The following is an 18,704-nucleotide window of genomic DNA, read 5'->3' as shown; positions in this document are numbered from 1 at the left end:
TTATTGATAAAAACAGAAACCCATAAAAATAAAAACAAAATTCTTGTCTAGTATGGATTGGGACACTCCAACTAAAAACATACAAATGCATGACAATCATCGTTTCAGTTGAATCCTGCTTTGTCTCACCTAATTTCGGGCAGTTTAACTGAAATAAATGCAAACACTCGAGAATTCCTAAATTTGGGGCAACAAGTTCAGGTCTAGGGTTTAGGGTTTATTTAAACCAATTCCAAAGTAAAATCTCAAATTAACCCATTAAAATCAAGTTTCAACCATCTAGTCCACGGTCAGTCACGGCTCCCAGACAATGTACACAATCAGAAAAAGCCAATTTACAATTGACTTATCCTACAACGATTGTAAAAAAAATTAAGAATGAAGGCTAAATCCATCCATGTTGGCCTAAACTTACTGGAACATCAAACTGGTATCATTGACTGGGATTTCGGAAGAACGAATCCGGCTCTTCTTTCCTCAAATGAATACTCAATCTCTTCTGGAATTTCATCGACTGAGCTGGCGTCACTAAAAGGGATCGGTGCAGTTGGTGCAGGCGCGGGAGTCATGGCCGTTTGCATTGGCATTGACACGGTTGAAGGTGTAGGAAGTAGAGGAATTGGCATTGCCTGGGGAGTCCTGTTCTCTTCGTCCACAATTGAAGTTGTTTTCAACGGAGTTGTGTATGACAAATCATTAGGTGGGATGATTTTCGGCAGTGTTGTCTCACAGTTGGTACTAAAATCGTCCAACAAGTTTGTCATGTTGGATTTTGATGATGTTGTTGAAGAGATGGGTGAAAATGGTTTCCGTATCAGTGGAGACTCTGGTTCACAAGTATCACTGCCTAAGGACTGCTGCTTTATGGGAACACCAACCATGTCCAAGCCTTTTCTAGCTACAAAAATTGGCAAAAAGAAACATAGAGTGAAATGAAGTTATATGATGAAATTCAATGTAAATTTTGTTAGTAACGACATCTCAATTATCTTAAAGAACCTAAATCGAATTCCAAAAGAGTTCAAAGATTCCTTGGAATGTTGAACATATTTATGATGCTTTCCTTGACCAGTATGAAAAAGATAAAACATTTAAGAGAATGTAAATCAGGTAAGGGCCAGTTGTGCTTACCAGCTGATGCAGAGGAAAAACCATCGTCTTGTTGGGCATTTGAATTGTCATTTTGGAGCATCCGGTCAATTTTTCTTATTGGACGTGAATTGGGAGTAGCTTTTATGGAACTAATTGAATCAGGTTTAGGAGTCTGAAGCATTGTTCCTCCTATTGATGATAGTCTTCTACTGCTTGCGCTACCAGTTGAAACTCTAGGGGTTTTTTTCACACTCTGAACCTTTGAAGGGCTTGGTTTTGATCCATAAAGTGCCTCTTGCTCTGCTATAAGTTGTCCCTGAAGTTTCTTTTGGTCCTAAAGAAGAAGAGAAACAATTGTAACTCGATCATAATCAGCTCAAATTCAATCAGGAACTGCATAAGTTTCTCCACAGCACGTAAGTATTGAGCAAAATGACAGGCTCATACCCGCTGCCAACGTCGTTCTTGCTCCTTCTCTTGTCGTAATATAGTGTATTCTTCAAGCATGGAAAGTAAGTGAACCTGGAAAATGAAAAGAACAAGAAAAGTTCAGGCAATTTCAGAAAGACTGACGAAAGTTCAACTATCAGTCAGGGATATAAACCTTCAGAAATAAATAAGATTACTTACACCGTCGTATAAGAATTGAACACCTCTGTCCTTTTCCCATGCTAAGGTTTTTGAAGTCAATGCTTCCACCATTCCTGACAAATATTCAAGAGAGCTTACAACTGCAAGAATTATAAAAGAATATATGTAGAACTTGAAATGGAATGACATATAGATGCCATGGATGGAAATGGTTGGAAGATAAACTGCGTAGAACTTCTTGTCATCGAAAACAACTTGGAATCTTTTTTTAGCAGATAAACGAGTTGATCAAACTCATCAACTCAGGCAAGCAGTATCTACCTGGAAGTTTATTAACCAAGGAACGAGCTTTCTCAGCACGCTTTAGAGTAAGATGAGCACCTTTTCCAGCATTGTATCTGTTTTCATCCTGTACAACCACAGATGACAACTAAGCTAAGCAATTAAGATAAATGTAATTAAATACGAGATGGTGTAACAGCCAACCCTGTTGTACTCCTCAAGCCAGCTCTCCTCCTCACATGCTGCCAACCATTTCTCAATCTTTTCAAGTATTTCTTTCCTGCTAAAAGCCTCCTCTTTAACAGTGGCTATCTGAAGTTCAATCTGTTCAAGAATGCTAGCTGGGTCCAAGGCTTCTGCATCAGTGGAAATTGCCAAACATTCAAAAAAATTAGGGATGAAAGCAATACGAAGTGACAAAATGACTTGTATCATCAAAGAACTTACCAGACTCGATGGCTTCAATGGCATCTTCCATCGAACTATCATATTCTGGAACCATGTGTGTTTTTCTGCAGATCTCCTCTAGTTCTGATCTTTTCTTCAAAACAAGTTCTTTCATTTTGCTCAACTTCAACTCTTCCAACCGAGAAACCTCTGCCTCAACCTGCAAAACACATCAGACTCTTTATCACTCTCAAAGCCTACCCAACCAGAATTTGCAAATACAGAATCAGAAGAACTGGCAGAAGCTCAGGAATACCCATTTGCAAATGCCAATGACTTACACAATTAAGGAAGTCCACAGAGAGAGTATTGGGTTCTGTTATTTCATGCTCAGAAGCAGCAATATTGCAGGTAACATTCTGAAACATCTGCTGCTCTTCAATAGGTGTATCCATCAAATTCCATAGCTCCAACATGGTAGTAGCAAGATCTTGCAGCTGCCATGACTCCAAGGGTCAATATGGTAAAACAGAAAGGAGAGAATTTTGAATGACTCATCAGAACAAAATATCAATTTTAGGATAAGTAGTTAACACTACCTTTTGCATTCTCTGTATCTTAACTTCTCGCAGTTTGTCTATTGCAATAGTCAGTCGTTCAATAGTATCATTACTTATACTCCTTGTTCCTTCAGAGTCACCTAAACTAGGATGAACTTCACTAACTGTGGGCTTGAAATCCATACCAAGCACCAAGCAAAGAGAGTTCAAAATGTTCAGGAGCTCCTGAACCTTCTTCACCCGATCACTCTGCAAGCAAAGAAGATCCAAGCAGGAAGTTCAGAAATATTGACAGTTAGAATCTAAGGTTTGATGATAACAGAAAAAAAGGTGGACGTGTGTGTGTGTGTGCGCTATATATACATATATAAAATTAGTTTAACCTTTTCTTTCTGGAGTCCAAGGAGCTCTCTGTGAAATTCCTCCAGCTTTCTGAGAGATAAATCTGCTTCATCCACAACTGTATTTGAAGATGTATATACTGCTGACTCATGGATCTCATTTTTTATCATCCGTATTTGCTCCAAAACATCAACGAATTGATTTCTTCTGTCTGTTTTTCTTTTTCGCATTTCTTCCATTTGCGGAAGAATTCTCCTGAGCTCTTCCTTCAAGCTTCTGACACTTTGATCAGACTGAAAATACAGGCTCATAAGCAAACAAGTTTCAATAAAAATCAAACTGCACTGAAACTTTGAAAATAACTGGGTAAAAGGAAATAATTGGGATCTCAAAACAAATTATTTTTGACGATAACCAAAATTTTACATTACTCTGCAACCTTTCTTGTCTCATGTTAACAACAATGCTTTGCAAGCTGCTGATCTCGCCTAGTTTATAACCTTATTAAACCTGGTCTATTAGAAGTGATCAAATAAAACATCAATCAACTTAATTCCCATATTTTCTTTTTCACTGTCAGTCACACTAACAATCATTGGAAAACCGAATGCAAAAATATTCCAATTATACTATTTTCTAATTTCAGTTTTAAATCTTCACAAGATTAACAGACTCGCAGAATAACTTGTAAGAAATCGTCATTTAAACCACTGCAGTTTATAAAGCAACAACCACTTTAGCTGGTTCAATTTATTACACCCAGTTGAAATCGATAAATCATTTCTAACCTGCCTAATATGAACAGGTCGCTCCCCCAGTGCAGAACAAATGGCTGCAAGTTCAGCTTCAGAGTCTGCAATTGTCTGCCTCAGCTGCGCTCTACTCTGATTCGCCTGATCCACCTTTCTTCTGTATACTTGAAGACATTCTTGCTCGAGCTCAAGCAGCATTTTATCCCTATCAGTGTCCGTCTCCCCAACTTCATCCCAGATTATCTGGTATTTTCCACAAGTAAAAGAAATATAAGTTACATAGTTTTGCAGCTAGTACTTACATAAAGAACCATTAAATATAAAAGTTTAAAAGCATGATAAACTAGCGTTTTGCATAAACTTTAAGGCTTTCTTTTTTCTAAGGTTATAAGCAACCTGAAGTTCATAGAGAAGTGTTCCACAAGTTGTCTCCACTTGCAGAAGCGGATCATTGCTAGACATGTTGCAGAACCTGGGCCAGCCAAAACAATATAGGCAATTAGTAAAGAAAAAATATTTCCAGAATTTCCCGAAAACAACAAAGCGTAACAAAATAATATAGCACAAGCAACCAACAAGTACGTCTTGAAGAACCCCCAAAAAAAAAAAAAAAAAAGTCGTGCACAGCCTAATTTCATCAACTCATAATCATAAAATATGTATTGCAAGGGTTACATTTCTCACCCACATTTTAAGAATTTCAAACTGCCAAACATTTACCCGAATTTGCAGCTTCTGTCAGCAAGTCTTCTTGATTTCGCTTAATTAGAAACGATTATCTAATTTTTTCTTATATTTATAAACCGTTAGCTAGCATGAATCGATAACAAAAATTGCTCATCAGACTAAATTCGCAACGTAGGACATCTTTAAACAAGAGAAAAAAACAGATGATATTTTCAAACAACGAGAAAAATAATTTGACATAAATCGCTGATCCTAAACCACGAAAAAAAAAATCGAAGTCCTACGAATTCGCTTTACTTCAGTTTTCCTGCACTTTCTCGAAAGCCAAACATAAAATTACGAAAAAAAGTAGGAAACTGAAGAGAATGCACGTAAAGGTCTAAAAACAAACCTGTAGAATAAAGAAAGCTTCCGCTTTCAAATTTTCTTATTTCTTTTCTAACGTGTGATTTCGTATATTTTTCTGGAAAATAAACAGAACAAAATTTCTTCAATTGAAACGTCTCAATAACGTGAAATAATAAAATTAGGCTCCGTCAAGTGCTGTTCTCATAATCTCGGAGAACAGCGACAATAATTCGAAATATTACTAAATCTGAAGAGGATAAATAAATAAAGAACAAGAATAGTGGTAGTACAGAGCTGAAGACAAACCTGAAGAATAGAATAGCCTGAGTGCTCTGGCTTAACAAATTCTCCTATTCTTAGCAATGTGTTTGAGTTTTTACTTTTCCTGAGAAATTTTCTTTTCCTGAAAAAAGATTTTGGAAAATAGTATACGATAATTAAGGTTGAAATTACTTTTGATGCAGAAAAAGTTAAAAGAGAAATCGAAGGTAGCCGTTTATGGAAATTAGACCGTTGAAGAGCGCTTGTTATGGGTATGTTTTAAATGGTGGGCGTTATTTGTTTCAGGGGCCCAAGTTGATTTGAATTTCAAATTCCACTGAGGCGAGCTCACAAATCAGCTGTGCTCCATTCCAGGAACTGACGTGGATCTGAACCGTCAACTTTGTTTGTCATCAGATTAAAACGGTTCATCGATGTGATGACGGCTTTTATTATATATATTTGGATTCATTTGTATATTTGAAAATCGACTTATGTCATTGCAACACGTCAGCAGACCACAGCAACGACTTTAAGTGACGTGGACGTGGTTTATTGGATGGAGACTCTTATGTGAAACTTCCGTAGAGAAGGACAAACTCCCATTTATGTGGAACGGACGCTAAAGTCCGTTGCATTTGTCGTTACTTACGTGGCCCAATATCTGAAGGAACCGTTTGGTTGTGTTTACGATAGTTTAAGAAGTAAAATAGGAGGTATCATGTATAAAATAAAAATTCAAATTTTTTTTATTTGATTGATTATTAAATCCAAAACATATCTTATTTTGTATGATTAATTTAGTTTAAAACTGATGATTCAGTTCGGATGAGTTAAAAAAAAAGGGAAACTCAGAACTGAAAGAAGCAATTTTAAGCATAATATTCCTTGTACAACTACATGACTTCCACTGCAGACAACATTAATTTTACAGTGATAAAAGCACATTATCATCTTCTTCATATAAAATTTTTACCATAACCGAGAATTGCTAAGATGGAGACCAAAAGGTCAAAATATTATAAGCTTTGGCTGATATTTAGTTAAGGGTGCCTACAAATTATCAGTAATAAAAAATTTTGATAAATTTTTATTATTAATAATAATATAACAGATTATTTGACTTTTTTTTCACCTATTTTACAAAAATATTTTTATTTTTAATTAATATAATTAATAACATAAAAAAAATATTTAAAATAATTATACTTAAATATATTTAAATAAAATATTATTTTATTACATTTAATCGAACATAATAATTATTCACACCTATCAATTTTTATCAAACATAACAATAATCTCTTAGGAAATTTATCTTTTTGATAATATTTTATTTTTCGTAATAAAAGATTATTCAAATCAAATGTACTTTTAGTGCAACAGTAAAAGCGATAAGAGAAATATTATATATACAAACAAATAATACAAATATATCAGTATAAGCTGCGATGATAACATCTGATTGTGAGATTTTGAACTGACAATGAACTAACCATGGCCAATCTATTTTGATACTATTGATCCTCTACTGAGAAAACCATTTCAAGCTGGCCATTCACACATTACTGCCACATAACTGAAATTATATTGAAACTCAAGTATAGATTTTAGTTTATTCCGAAAGCCTCCCCCTAAAAATAAAGCTATTAGATGCTGATCTCCATATCTGTAACAATGGAGAATTTCTCTACAAACCCCTTTTTTTTTCCTATATAAGAAATTTGAAAAAAAAAAAAATGGAATAGACCGTAACCCTTGTGTAACTTGATTTAGATACTACACTTGATTTAGATACTACTGAAAGTCTAACCTTTGATTACAGAAGCACAAGAATGCAGTTGGCTGACCTCTTTGCCACGGTAGAAACATGTCAATTGTTTGATCATGAGCTTTGGTTGCCCTCAAATTCTTTCCTTATGATTTCAAGCACAAGTTCATTCCAGGTGTCGACTGGACCTGGCATGCACCAGTGTAAGCAATCCTGCGGTGGGGGCCTTCCATCTCGACCACGTTTTGTGATTTTATTTGGGTCAGGACTTCGATAGGGGCCAGGATGCCCATCATGGCGGTAGCTAAAGGCATCGGTGATATCCATCAGCCTCAGCTTTGATTGATTTGTTGCCTTCTTGAGTGCATTGTTGAAACCTGTCACCTGTTTCTCGTGCATTATATCTGTGAATCCATTTTTCACTAACTCACCAGGTCCAAGAGGTTTTTCCTTTCCAGTACATGATCCACCTGTATTCCAGGCACCACCCTCATAGTGATCAGGAGAGTATGATCGCACAATGGTAAGTCCTGTGTAGTTTGGATGTGTTGAAATGGCAGTAAGAGCTGTCTCAACAGATATCCCAAATGCTTCAACATTGTTAACCTGCATTGGCCCAGAAGTCTTTGGCCACCATAACTGTCCTCCCACAATCTCATTATTCAAGATATACACTGACTGCTTAGCAAACCAATGGCCCGAAGAAAGAACAATCACATCAAAATCTTGAATATAATCCATGAAGTATTCATCTGGACTATCAAGGTGGAGCTTGTCAACACCAGCAGAAGCAGAAGCAAATGGTTCATTGGTTTTGTGAACAAGCCAAGAGGACCATATCCGGACAATCATTACAGATGTTGACCTGAAGTACCATCGTTGCATTTTGCGATTGCCTCGATTTTTTGGAGCTTCAACCTGAAAATATCCAAGGATTATTTATTTTGTGAGTAAGAATATTGCCCCAAATAGTCAAGTATCAAACAAAAGACAAAATATCTCATTCTAACAGAAAAAACCCACTGATTCTCAGTAAATGTGACGATTAAGCACACTGATTTCAGCCTCACATATTTTGCAACACAGGCCAGCTCTAAGTATGTGAGAGAAACAAGAAGAAATTTTTCCTTTTTTTTTCCTGTTCTAGGACTACTTTAAAAAAATAATCAACAAAAAGACTTGATATAAAGAAATAATGTTGTAAAAACATGGTTTAGGAGCAAATATGGACTAAACTTTAAGTTAAACCAGATAAACAACAATAACAAAAGTGAATTAGCCAACCAATTCTCTGAAACAGGCTATACAAATAGGTAAAAAGTGCAAGCTAGAATCCTATATGACATCAAATCAAACAAAGTTATATTTTGGGTCTTTTTTCTTTTTTGAAGTTGGGATGGGGTGGGACAAGGGTAAATGTGTGGTTGGGTTGGGGAGATGAATTTTGAACTATTTTTCACCAGCTTTATTTCACAAATGTAAAACATATCACGCTCAACCAAATTCACCATCTATGTCTCATCCCAATGGTAGGGCTATAAACAAGCCAAGACTTGCATTTACACCCCTAAAATTCTACTCTCTGACTTCAAATATGAGGGGTATTAACAAATGTATAGGTTATGAATTTTAACTGTTATTTCTTGAATCGAACTCAAATCAATCGTTCATATCTCAAGCTCGAACCTACAACTCTTGAGCTTGAGCTTTGTTCAAAACCTTATTAAGTCAAGCTCAAGCAAAACAATACTCAACTTGATTCAACTCGATTGCAACCCTATCCAATGGTATCTTATATTGTTATTTAAGACTCCATGTAATGTGTGCCATAGTCATCTCTTTACAATTACTCAGGTATCTCGATTGGAGCCCTAGGTTATTGCCATTTGTAGAATTACTATTTTGAACGTTTCAATAGTAAATTGAGTAGTGTGTTTGTTCGCACTCTCAAAAACAATTTTAAAAAAATTGAAATCACCACAATCAGCATCATAGAGCTTAGATAAGAAAACACTCAAAATCACTGGTATCTAATGAAAGTAACCCCTCAGAGGCTGAAAATCTTGCTCCTAAGAATATTGGCACAAGATAGCTCCAGTTACCAATTTTGAGATATGTCCCACGGTTTTGAACATAGTTAGAAATTCATCTACCATGTTGAATTTATACAAGATGTACAAAGGACTCATGTCTCCCTAAATTGAGATGTGAACAGATGCAGCACAAGATTTTGCTAATAATAAAACAACAATGCAGAAACTGTTGATACTTGCCTGCCAGAGAAGGCATAACATTGATTCCATCTGGTTTCGAGCAACAGAATCTCCAATGAAAGCTAGTGTCTTTCCCCTCATCAACTCTAGAAACTTCTTAGCATCAAATCGGGGGAGGTCACATTGAGAGGGTTTCCACCGCCAATTCTCGTAGTCCTTGTCAGGTCTCCCATTTCCTTGGCAGTTCTGCATCTGTGTCAGGACAGGGCATGTGTTGTTGGTGTACAGTGGTCCAGAAGAATCATAAACCCAACTTCCTTGGTACAGATTGCAACCTGCATTTAGATAATCAAGTTACAAATTAGAAGCTTGATTTATTGAGTAGGAAGAATATAGGGGCAATACAACAGAAAAACAGTAAAAGTATTGCTTCTATTCAACAGCAATCAATGCTGATCATCTACATCTGTTCATGAATAATGCTTTCAACACTTTGACATAAATCATTCAACTAACATGGTATATTTAATTACCTCTTGTAATAAATATATCAAAGATATCACTAGTAATTAAATGTGGAAACAAGACGCTGAGTTTGGATTTAGGAAAAGATTTGGGCTGAAAAGACTGCATAAAATCCTTTTAGCCATTTATATATGGTAAGCCAGAATAAGGATAAGTAACAACAGCTGCATACCATTTTGTCGGTTTTTTTTTTAGGCCTTCTCTTTTTCGCACTCAGCTGGAAGAATTCCATACTTTTTTGGGGGGAAATGATAAAGATGAAATGAAGCACATTAATGACTGGATAATAGGTGCATGGTTGATACAAAGAGTAAGGATTAAAAGAAAAGTTACCATCTTTAGACTCCAGTAAAGGGTACACAATAAATCAATTCTTAGAACAATTTCCAAATTCAGGGTAGATTCCGCCACAGATAGAACAATATATATAGCAAGTAATGAAATCTTTTTAGCCATTATATTAAGTAAGCCAGAAGAAGGATAAGTAGCAACAGTAATTGGTTTTTTTTTTTTTTTTGCTTTCTCTTTTTAGCTCTCTGCTGGAAGAATTCCATATGTTTTGGGGGAAATGGTAACGGTGAAATGAAGTGCATTAATGACTGGATAATAGGAACATGGTTGATACAAATATTAAGGATTAATAGAAAAGTTACCATCTTTAAACTCCAGTAAAGGGGTAAACACAATGAATCGACTCTTAAAACAATTTCCAAATTCAGAGCTGATTCCACCACAGATAGAATGATATATATAGCAAGTAATAAATCAAACTCATCAAGCATATAAGATGTTTAAATAGGACAATAGAAAACCTGAAACAACTGAACCAATCTTAGTTGCATTGCTTCCCACAGTTGATGCAGCAGCCCTTGCTTCCAATTCATTAGAAGATCCAGTTTGATTATTAGCATCACCAGACCCTGCATCTCCACCATTTAACTTATCTGGTGAGGCAGCAAAATCCACCTTCTTATTTTCGACATCCTCCTTAACATTGGAGACTACAGAACCATCTTTTGCCTCTCCTCTTGTTGGACTGGCTGACAAATCAATTTGTAAACCATTTGTATCGTTGGAAACTAGCCCACTGGACTTAGGCACTGAAACATTCTGATCAATTACATTCCTAACTTCTAAATTAAGCCCTGATGACGAGTTCCTACCAGTGGCATCCACAAACTCCTTAATATTTGTTTGATTACTATATGACTGGGAAACATCTACTCTTTTCTCAAAACCATAAAAATAAACATGGACCGTGGAACCAGCTGGATAAGACACTAGAAACCAAGAAGCAAATACCAAAAACATGGCCAATCCTCCCACTGAAATTGCAATGGAGGAAACAGTCCGCGGATAAAGAGCCACGGGAGAAGCCCCCGGCCCTAAAGAAGCCAACGTCATGGCTAGAATTAAGATCCTAAAACGGAGTATCAACCATGGACACACAGTTAAACTAAAATATCCACTCCTAAACCACAATACCAACAAAAGTATCCCTCTAAAATCAACTTCGATATTGACCAATCTAAGGTCTAGACCCGCAAAGCAGTAAAGATTACTGACAAAACCGCTAATTCGACCTTCAAACGCTTCTTCAAAATCCCGTTTCCTTCAACGGTCTGAAAAAGTAAGAAAGCAAATTTAGCAAAAATTGACCTCAGTAAGAAAACTTTTAAGTTTGAAGACAAAATATAATTATAGTTATTGATTAACGGACGGACAAAGCAAAGAAAAATTATACAGAACTGCGTCAAAATTCCTCCATAGAAATAATAATAAAATTATTCATAAAAACCAAGAATCTTAAATCCAACGAAACAGCAATCTTCCATAAAAATAATAACAAAAATACAATGCAGGTAGAATTAGGTACCTAAAACAAGCTCCAGAGTCACCAAACACTGTGAGTGTCATCTGATAAAGGATCATTTTGGCTGGACGAAGAGAGTTTCTACTTTCTATTTGTCTTTTGCTTTTTCTCCCGCGAAATGTTCGCAGCAAAGCGTGTTATAAAAGAAAAGGAGATCTCGGATCGGGAGTTGAATTAAAATAAATGAACTTACAGAAAATTAGGAATTGAAATTGTAAACGAGTTTCTATCAGCGTAGAAATTGGCTTTTGTTTCTGCTCAGTGGGAATAAAACCAGAGATTTTGAGTGCCATGTTGGGAAAGATAGCTCATATTAAATTACTGAAATGCCCCCAAATTATTACAGCCATTTTTTCGCCCCGTCAACACCGACTATTAAATTCGCTCAACTAAAAACTACCTTAGTTAGTTACAACTGAAATGTCGTAACCTTAATTTGTTATTGAAATAAGATTGAAAAATACTTTTCAAAATTAATATTATCTAAATATTCATATATAATTAGATTTTATTTTACATAAGATTTTCTAGATATTCAAATGCCCTAACAGTAATATAATATTATGATTTTTAATAGGCTAACAGACTTATTCTCATTTAAGGTTTACTCTATTTACAAACACATAATTATAAAATTTTAAAAACTTAAATATTCATGCATCATACAATCCTTTTTAACTTTTTTTGTTATGATCAAAGATAAAATAGTTATTTAACTAATAATATTGAAAAATATAAAAATTTATATCATTTTTCTTTTTAATAACAATTTTTCATTAAAATTAAGTTTTAACAAATTACATTTCCCCCTTCGGGTTTCAAAATCTTTTTTTCATTCTCTGACGACCAACTCTAATTAAGTAATCTTCTTTCTCCGTCGTCAATAATAGACATAACACTTCGTCAATGATAGACGTAGCACTTCGTCAAATTGTGCTTATGAGATATTATTGTCCATTATAAATGGCAAAGAAGGAAGGTGGCTTAGTCAAAACCAGTAGCAAAAAAATAGAAAAAAAATTTTGAAACCATAAAAGAAAACTAACAGAAAAAATAATATAAATTTTTAGAATTTTAAAATTTAATAGTAAAATAATTATTTTATTTTTTATAACTAATCATTTTAATTAAATTTAATAATTTATAAATAAATATTTAAATTTTTTAATTTTTAAAATTTTATAAATATATATTAAAAAAAAAACTAAACTTTTAAGTGAGGATAAACCTTCTCATCTTTTTAATAATATGTATACGATATTATAAAGATTTAAAAAAAATCAGTGGGACTCACGAGAAAGCAAAGCATAAAGTTACAAGTCAACCTCCTATTTATCTGATGTGGGAGAATAATTAGTAAAAAATTAGGGCACTGGTTAATTTTTATAAACCCAAGTGGGCGTAGCGTGAAGGGAGAACGCTAATCAAAGTGGAATCACTGTAGGCGTGAGGGTTAATTTACCGCGCTGTAAAAAAGTTTGAAAATAGATTAAAAAACATCCTCCATCGACGTAATGAATTCAGGTGGGCGCCCACGCAAATTGTCTTCTCTGTGTACTGCTTGTGCGGCGGCTTTGATTTTTACCTTCTTCAAGTTCGGCGTCTGGTGGTGGGGTCCACACGGCTAGCTCATATGGGTTGGACTCCATTTTTCAGATTCTGATGGGGCACAGGTGGCACTCGTAGAAACCTCTGGAAGAGCTCTGTTTCTTTGGTCCTGAGTAAAGGTGTCAAGGGCCGGATCGGCCCAAGGCCCACCAGACTCCCCTTATTTTAATCACCTCGGGGGAACACGGCCCGTGAGTCATGCAGGCTGTGCCCAGTAATGTTCAGCCAGTAAGTCAATCCAACCCTACACAACATTGTTGATAATTTTTAAGAAATTTATTAATTATTATGTAAAAAATTTATACAAAAAATCCAAAATATTTATTAATATGATAGAGAATTAAAAAAATAATAAAAAATTATTATTAATGTTATAGAAAGCAAAAAAATAATATAGAGAATATAAATTTATTAATTATTTAATGCTATAAGGAAAATTAAAAAAATTAGTTTAAGAAATCCAAAAAAATAACAAAAAATAATAAAAAATATATAATTAATAACAGATTAACCCAAGGTTCTTAAAACCAGACCGGAGTAAAAACTGTTTTAAGTATTGGTTTCGGTCGGACCATTTGGACTGATCGATTCGATCAGAATTCTAGTTTTATGTAATAATTTAAAAAAATTATATCTAATTATATATGTTTTATATACTAAATTTTATATTATGCATACTTTTCACAATTTACAAAGTATATATGGTATTAAACATAAATATTGAACATAAAATTACAAATTAACAATAACATATTAACTTGACAAAAATAATTACTCAATTACAAATTAATAATAACAAATTAACTTATTATTAAACAATAAAAATCATAACACAAATTGATAAAAACTAAAGCCATAACACAAATTCACAAACACTAAAATTCAAAGTCTGTTAAAAGTAAAATTTAAAATATTATATGTTGACTTGTTGACCAAGTTATTAGAGAGAATTGCAATAAAATCATCTCACAATTATCAAAAAAATTGTTGTACACCATTTGACCAAATTTTAAAGAAATTGCAGTATGCTTCAGTGTTAAAAACTTTAAATAAACTTCACAATAAAAAGTTTACAGTAGCAATGGGATTTTAAGCCTTTCAAACAATTGACTATCGTCGTTGCCGTCTTGTGAGCCTGCGATTGAAACCAACACCTCTCGGTGTCATCGTCGTCGGCAAAAGATGAATCAACAACGCTGAAGTTGGAGAAAGTTGTCACTTGCAACAACTCTTCTCCTGCCTGCACAACAAGATAAGGAAGAAGAAAAAATAAAAGGTTTTATAGTTTTTGTATGAAACCTTAAACCAGAAACTGCCTAAACCAATTGGACCGTGGTTCAGATGTGAACCGACGGTTCGACTGCGGTCCAATCCGATTTCAAATTTAAAACGATTTTGTTTTCTACAATGTTTGTTTATAGCACCGATTCATAATCTGTCTGGTTTGACCGACCGATCCAATCCGATTCTTTAATCCTTGGATTAACCTATTAAAAGTTTGACATAACATGACTTATTATAACACAGGTCATATTGTGGGTTTTAGTATTTATACAAATCAGATATAAGATCTACAGACATAATAGACTATATGAAAAGTGATCTAATATGGCTCACTATCACCTTTAGTCCTGAGATGAATTTGATATATATAGAATACATATATACAAAATTTGTGGATGTAGAATATAGAATTTTTTTTAAGTATATTTTTCTCTTAATTTTGTTTTATCTCAACAACATAATTATGATTTGTGGCTAATTTAAATATTAAAATAAAAATAAAATTTAAATCCAACCGCTTACCAGTACACACGTATCACTAAATTGACAAGAGGATCTAGTTTCATGCAATGATGACCTATTGAAAACTTCTTAGAAAATTTTTTAAAAACCACTTAATTTTAGTTAAAAAAATACAATATCAGAAAAAGAAAAAGCAAAAAAATACAATAGCACGTGATTTTCTATATAAAAAGGGTTCTTCAATATAAAATGGGAATTATATCTAAAAGTATGAATATTTGAAATTTAAATATCAATTATTTAAATATAAAAATAAATTAGATTTTTCATTTCAATATATTTTGAAAACACTTAATGATATAGTATTTTAATATATTCAAAATTTTAATTCTTATTTAAATATAACTTTGGCATTTTATCAAAATCTTATATGCCTTTTTTGTATAAAAATATGTATACAAAATCTTAATTTTTATTTTGAACATAACTTTACATTATTTGAAATAACAATGAAAATAATCATCGATGAGATAAAATTACAAATAATTTACACAAAAATAATGAGAATATATATGTATAACATTCAATTAAAAAAATAAAGACATTAAAAAAATGCATAAATCACTCATTGATTTATGAATACACTGATCAAATTTTATGATGAAAAAAGTGTTTGTGAAACAAAATAATAAAACATTATGAGTCCGACACTTTTTACTTTAAAAATACATTTTAACAAACAAAATTATAAATTTGAAGGTGAAATGTTAATTAGGAATTTTAAAGAATTTGAGCTCGTCGTTTGGATTGCATGTTGCATTAAATTTAAAATGAAAATAATTTTTTTTTTAATTTAGGATAAACCTAATCTATCTATATTGACAGGTTTGAACTCATCATAGGTCTGATATGAATATTATTTATAAAGTTTGTTAATATGTGTGGATAGATGGGTAGATGTGATATTGCTTATAAAGATACTATTCCTAGACATTGCTCACAAGATTGATTGGTAGGCATAAAACAAGTGAATATGTGTGATACTATTCACTTATATTATTTATAGATATTTTTTATACGGTTGGTTGATAAATGTAAAATAGACGAATAAATACAATATTATTTATAGATTTCACTTTTAAGTTTGAAGATGAAAGTAAAACACATATGAAGTTAAAAGTCTTAGAGCATTGAGTATATTTATATAATCCATAAAAAATGGATAAAATTTGTATAGCATGACTCACGTAGCTTATCAATCAAAACTCGAACTATTTACAACTAAAAATTCTATACGATTTAGGGGGTTTTTTTTTAGGTTAAAGCAACAACTTTTTAAAATCTGAACCATTTCAACGGTACAACAACCTGGAAGGACGTAAATGCCCTCAAATTGCAGAAACATTGACAAACTCCTAACTTCTAAATTAAGCCCTGATGACGAGTGCCTACCAGTGGCATCCACAAACTCCTTAATATTTGTTTGATTACTATATGACTGGGAAACATCTACTCTTTTCTCAAAACCATAAAAATAAACATGGACCGTGGAACCAGCTGGATAAGACACTAGAAGCCAAGAAGCAAATACCAAAAACATGGCCAATCCTCCCACTGAAATTGCAATGGAGGAAAGAGTCCGCGGATAAAGAGCCGTGGGAGACGCCCCCGGCCCTAAAGAAGCCAATGTCATGGCTAGAATTAAGATCCTAAAACGGAGTATCAACCATGGACACACAGTTAAACTAAAATTTCCACTCCTAAACCACAATACCAACAAAAGTATCCCTCTAAAATCAACTTCGATATTGACCAATCTAAGGTCTAGACCGGCAAAGCAGTAAAGATTACTGACAAAACCGCTAATTCGATCTTCAAACGCTTCTTCAAAATCCCGTTTCCTTCAACGGTCTGAAAAAGTAAGAAAGCAAATTTAGCAAAAATTGACCTCAGTAAGAAAACTTTTAAGTTTGAAGACAAAATATAATTATAGTTATTGATTAACGGACGGACAAAGAAAAGAAAAATTATACAGAAATGCGTCAAAATTCCTCCATAGAAATAATAATAAAATTATTCATAAAAAGCATGAATCTTAAATCCAACGAAACAACAATCTTCCATAAAAATAATAACAAAAATACAATGCAGGTAGAATTAGGTACCTAAAACAAGCTCCAGAGTCACCAAACACTATGAGTGTCATCTGATAAAGGATCATTTTGGCTGGACGAAGAGAGTTTCTACTTTCTATTTGTCTTTTGCTTTTTCTCCCGCGAAATGTTCGCAGCAAAGCGTGTTATACAAGAAAAGGAGATCTCGGATCGGGAGTTGAATTAAAATAAATGAACTTACAGAAAATTAGGAATTGAAATTGTAAACGAGTTTCTATGAGCGTAGAAATTGGCTTTCGTTTCTTCTCAGTGGGAATAAAACCAGAGATTTTGAGTGTCATGTGGGGAAAGATAGCTCATATTAAATTACCGAAATGCCCCCAAATTATTACAGCCTTTTTTTCGTCCCGTCAACACCGACTATTAAATTCGCTCCACTAAAAACCACCTTAGTTAGTTACAACTGAAATGTCGTAACCTTAATTTGTTATTGAAATAAGATTGAAAAATACTTTTCAAAATTAATATTATCTAAATATTCATATATGATTAGATTTTTATTTTACATAAGATTTTCTAGATATTCAAATGTCGTAACAGTAATATAATATTATGATTTTTAATAGGCCAATAGACTTATTCTCATTTAAAGTTTACTCTATTTACAAACACATTATCATAGAGTTTCAAAATTACTCGTATATCATACAATTTTTATAAACTTTTTTTTGTTATAGTAAAAAATAAAATAGTTATTTAACTAATAATATTAAAAAATATAAAAATTTATATTATTTTTCTTTTTAATAGCAATTTTTCATTATAATTAAATTTTAATAAATTACATTTTCCCCTTCAGGTTTTAAAATCTTCTTTTCATTCTCCGACGACTAACTCTAATTAAGTAATATTCTTTCTGTCGTCAATGATAAACGATAGTACTTTGTCAAATTGTGCTAGTGAGATATTATTATCCATTGTCAACAGCAAAGAAAGAAGATGGCTTAGCCAGAACTAGTAGCCAAAAAATATAAGAAAAATTTTGAAATTATAAAAAAAAATTAATAGAAAAAATAATATAAATTTTTAGAATTTTAAAATTTAATAATGAAATAACTATTTTATTTTTTATAACCAATTGTTTTAATTAAATTTAATCATTTATAAATAAATTTTTAAAATTTTATAAATATATATTTAAAAATAAACTAAACTTTAATTGAGGATAAACCTTCTCATCTTTTTAATAATATGTATACAATATTATAAAGATCTTAAAAAAAAATCAGTGGGACTCACGAGAAAGCAAAGCATAAGGTTACAAGTCAACCTCCTATTTATCTGATGTGGGATAATAATTAGTAAAAAATTACGGCACTGGTTAATGTTTATAAACCCAAGTGGGCGTGGCCATGAAAGAGCGTGAAGGGAAAACACTATTCAAAGTGGAATCACTGTTGGCGTGAGGGTTAATTTACCGCGCTGTAAAAAAGTTTGAAAATAGATTAAAAAACATCCTCCATCGACGTAATGAATTCAGGTGGGCGCCCAC

At 33.1% G+C, this 18,704-nt stretch overlaps 2 protein-coding genes across 4 annotated transcripts; both read right to left on the bottom strand.

Annotated features, from left to right (window-relative positions):
• Positions 1–220: 220 nt before the first annotated feature.
• LOC123197356 (65-kDa microtubule-associated protein 3-like) lies at positions 221–5,531 on the bottom strand. 2 transcript variants are annotated; one of them, XM_044611612.1, is made up of 14 exons: positions 5,348–5,531; positions 5,085–5,156; positions 4,403–4,478; positions 4,043–4,249; positions 3,296–3,547; positions 2,952–3,161; positions 2,694–2,849; positions 2,413–2,572; positions 2,170–2,321; positions 2,005–2,092; positions 1,723–1,796; positions 1,540–1,614; positions 1,132–1,426; positions 221–898 (listed from the first exon to the last, which is right to left on the bottom strand). In XM_044611612.1, the coding sequence occupies exons 3-14, from the start codon at positions 4,466–4,468 to the stop codon at positions 423–425; spliced, it is 2,211 nt and encodes a 736-aa protein (XP_044467547.1). In that variant the 5' UTR covers positions 4,469–4,478; positions 5,085–5,156; positions 5,348–5,531; the 3' UTR covers positions 221–422. The 2 variants fall into 2 exon arrangements, with proteins under 2 accessions (XP_044467547.1, XP_044467548.1); XM_044611613.1 differs by lacking the exon at positions 5,085–5,156 and having other exon boundaries at positions 5,348–5,530.
• A 1,340-nt stretch (positions 5,532–6,871) lies between these two features.
• LOC123197951 (protein YLS7-like) lies at positions 6,872–17,445 on the bottom strand. 2 transcript variants are annotated; one of them, XM_044612486.1, is made up of 5 exons: positions 17,204–17,445; positions 16,487–16,949; positions 10,624–10,970; positions 9,347–9,621; positions 6,872–7,991 (listed from the first exon to the last, which is right to left on the bottom strand). In XM_044612486.1, exons 2-5 carry the CDS (start codon positions 16,729–16,731, stop codon positions 7,188–7,190), a joined length of 1,671 nt encoding a protein of 556 aa, XP_044468421.1. In that variant the 5' UTR covers positions 16,732–16,949; positions 17,204–17,445; the 3' UTR covers positions 6,872–7,187. The 2 variants fall into 2 exon arrangements, with proteins under 2 accessions (XP_044468421.1, XP_044468420.1); XM_044612485.1 differs by lacking the exons at positions 16,487–16,949; positions 17,204–17,445 and adding an exon at positions 11,688–11,952 and having other exon boundaries at positions 10,624–11,433.
• Between the last annotated feature and the right edge of the window lie 1,259 nt (positions 17,446–18,704).

The sequence above is a fragment of the Mangifera indica genome, chromosome 15 (assembly GCF_011075055.1).
Source record: "Mangifera indica cultivar Alphonso chromosome 15, CATAS_Mindica_2.1, whole genome shotgun sequence".
In the NCBI taxonomy this organism is placed as follows: domain Eukaryota; kingdom Viridiplantae; phylum Streptophyta; class Magnoliopsida; order Sapindales; family Anacardiaceae; genus Mangifera; species Mangifera indica.
Note: the sequence above shows the minus strand (reverse complement) of the source record. Positions and strands in the feature narration are given on the sequence as shown.

Coding starts and splice junctions, on each gene's coding strand:
- LOC123197356 (XM_044611612.1), bottom strand. CDS start 4,468: ATGTCTAGCAATGATCCGCTTCTGCAAGTGGAGACAACTTGTGGAACA. Junction 3,548..4,042: donor GACCTGTTCATATTAGGCAG/GTTAGAAATGAT, acceptor CTGTATTTTCAG/TCTGATCAAAGTGTCAGAAG. Junction 1,615..1,722: donor TTCAATTCTTATACGACGGT/GTAAGTAATCTT, acceptor TTCATTTTCCAG/GTTCACTTACTTTCCATGCT.
- LOC123197951 (XM_044612486.1), bottom strand. CDS start 16,731: ATGACATTGGCTTCTTTAGGGCCGGGGGCGTCTCCCACGGCTCTTTAT. Junction 10,971..16,486: donor TTTGTGGATGCCACTGGTAG/GCACTCGTCATC, acceptor TGCCACTGGTAG/GAACTCGTCATCAGGGCTTA. Junction 7,992..9,346: donor TGTTATGCCTTCTCTGGCAG/GCAAGTATCAAC, acceptor GGATATTTTCAG/GTTGAAGCTCCAAAAAATCG.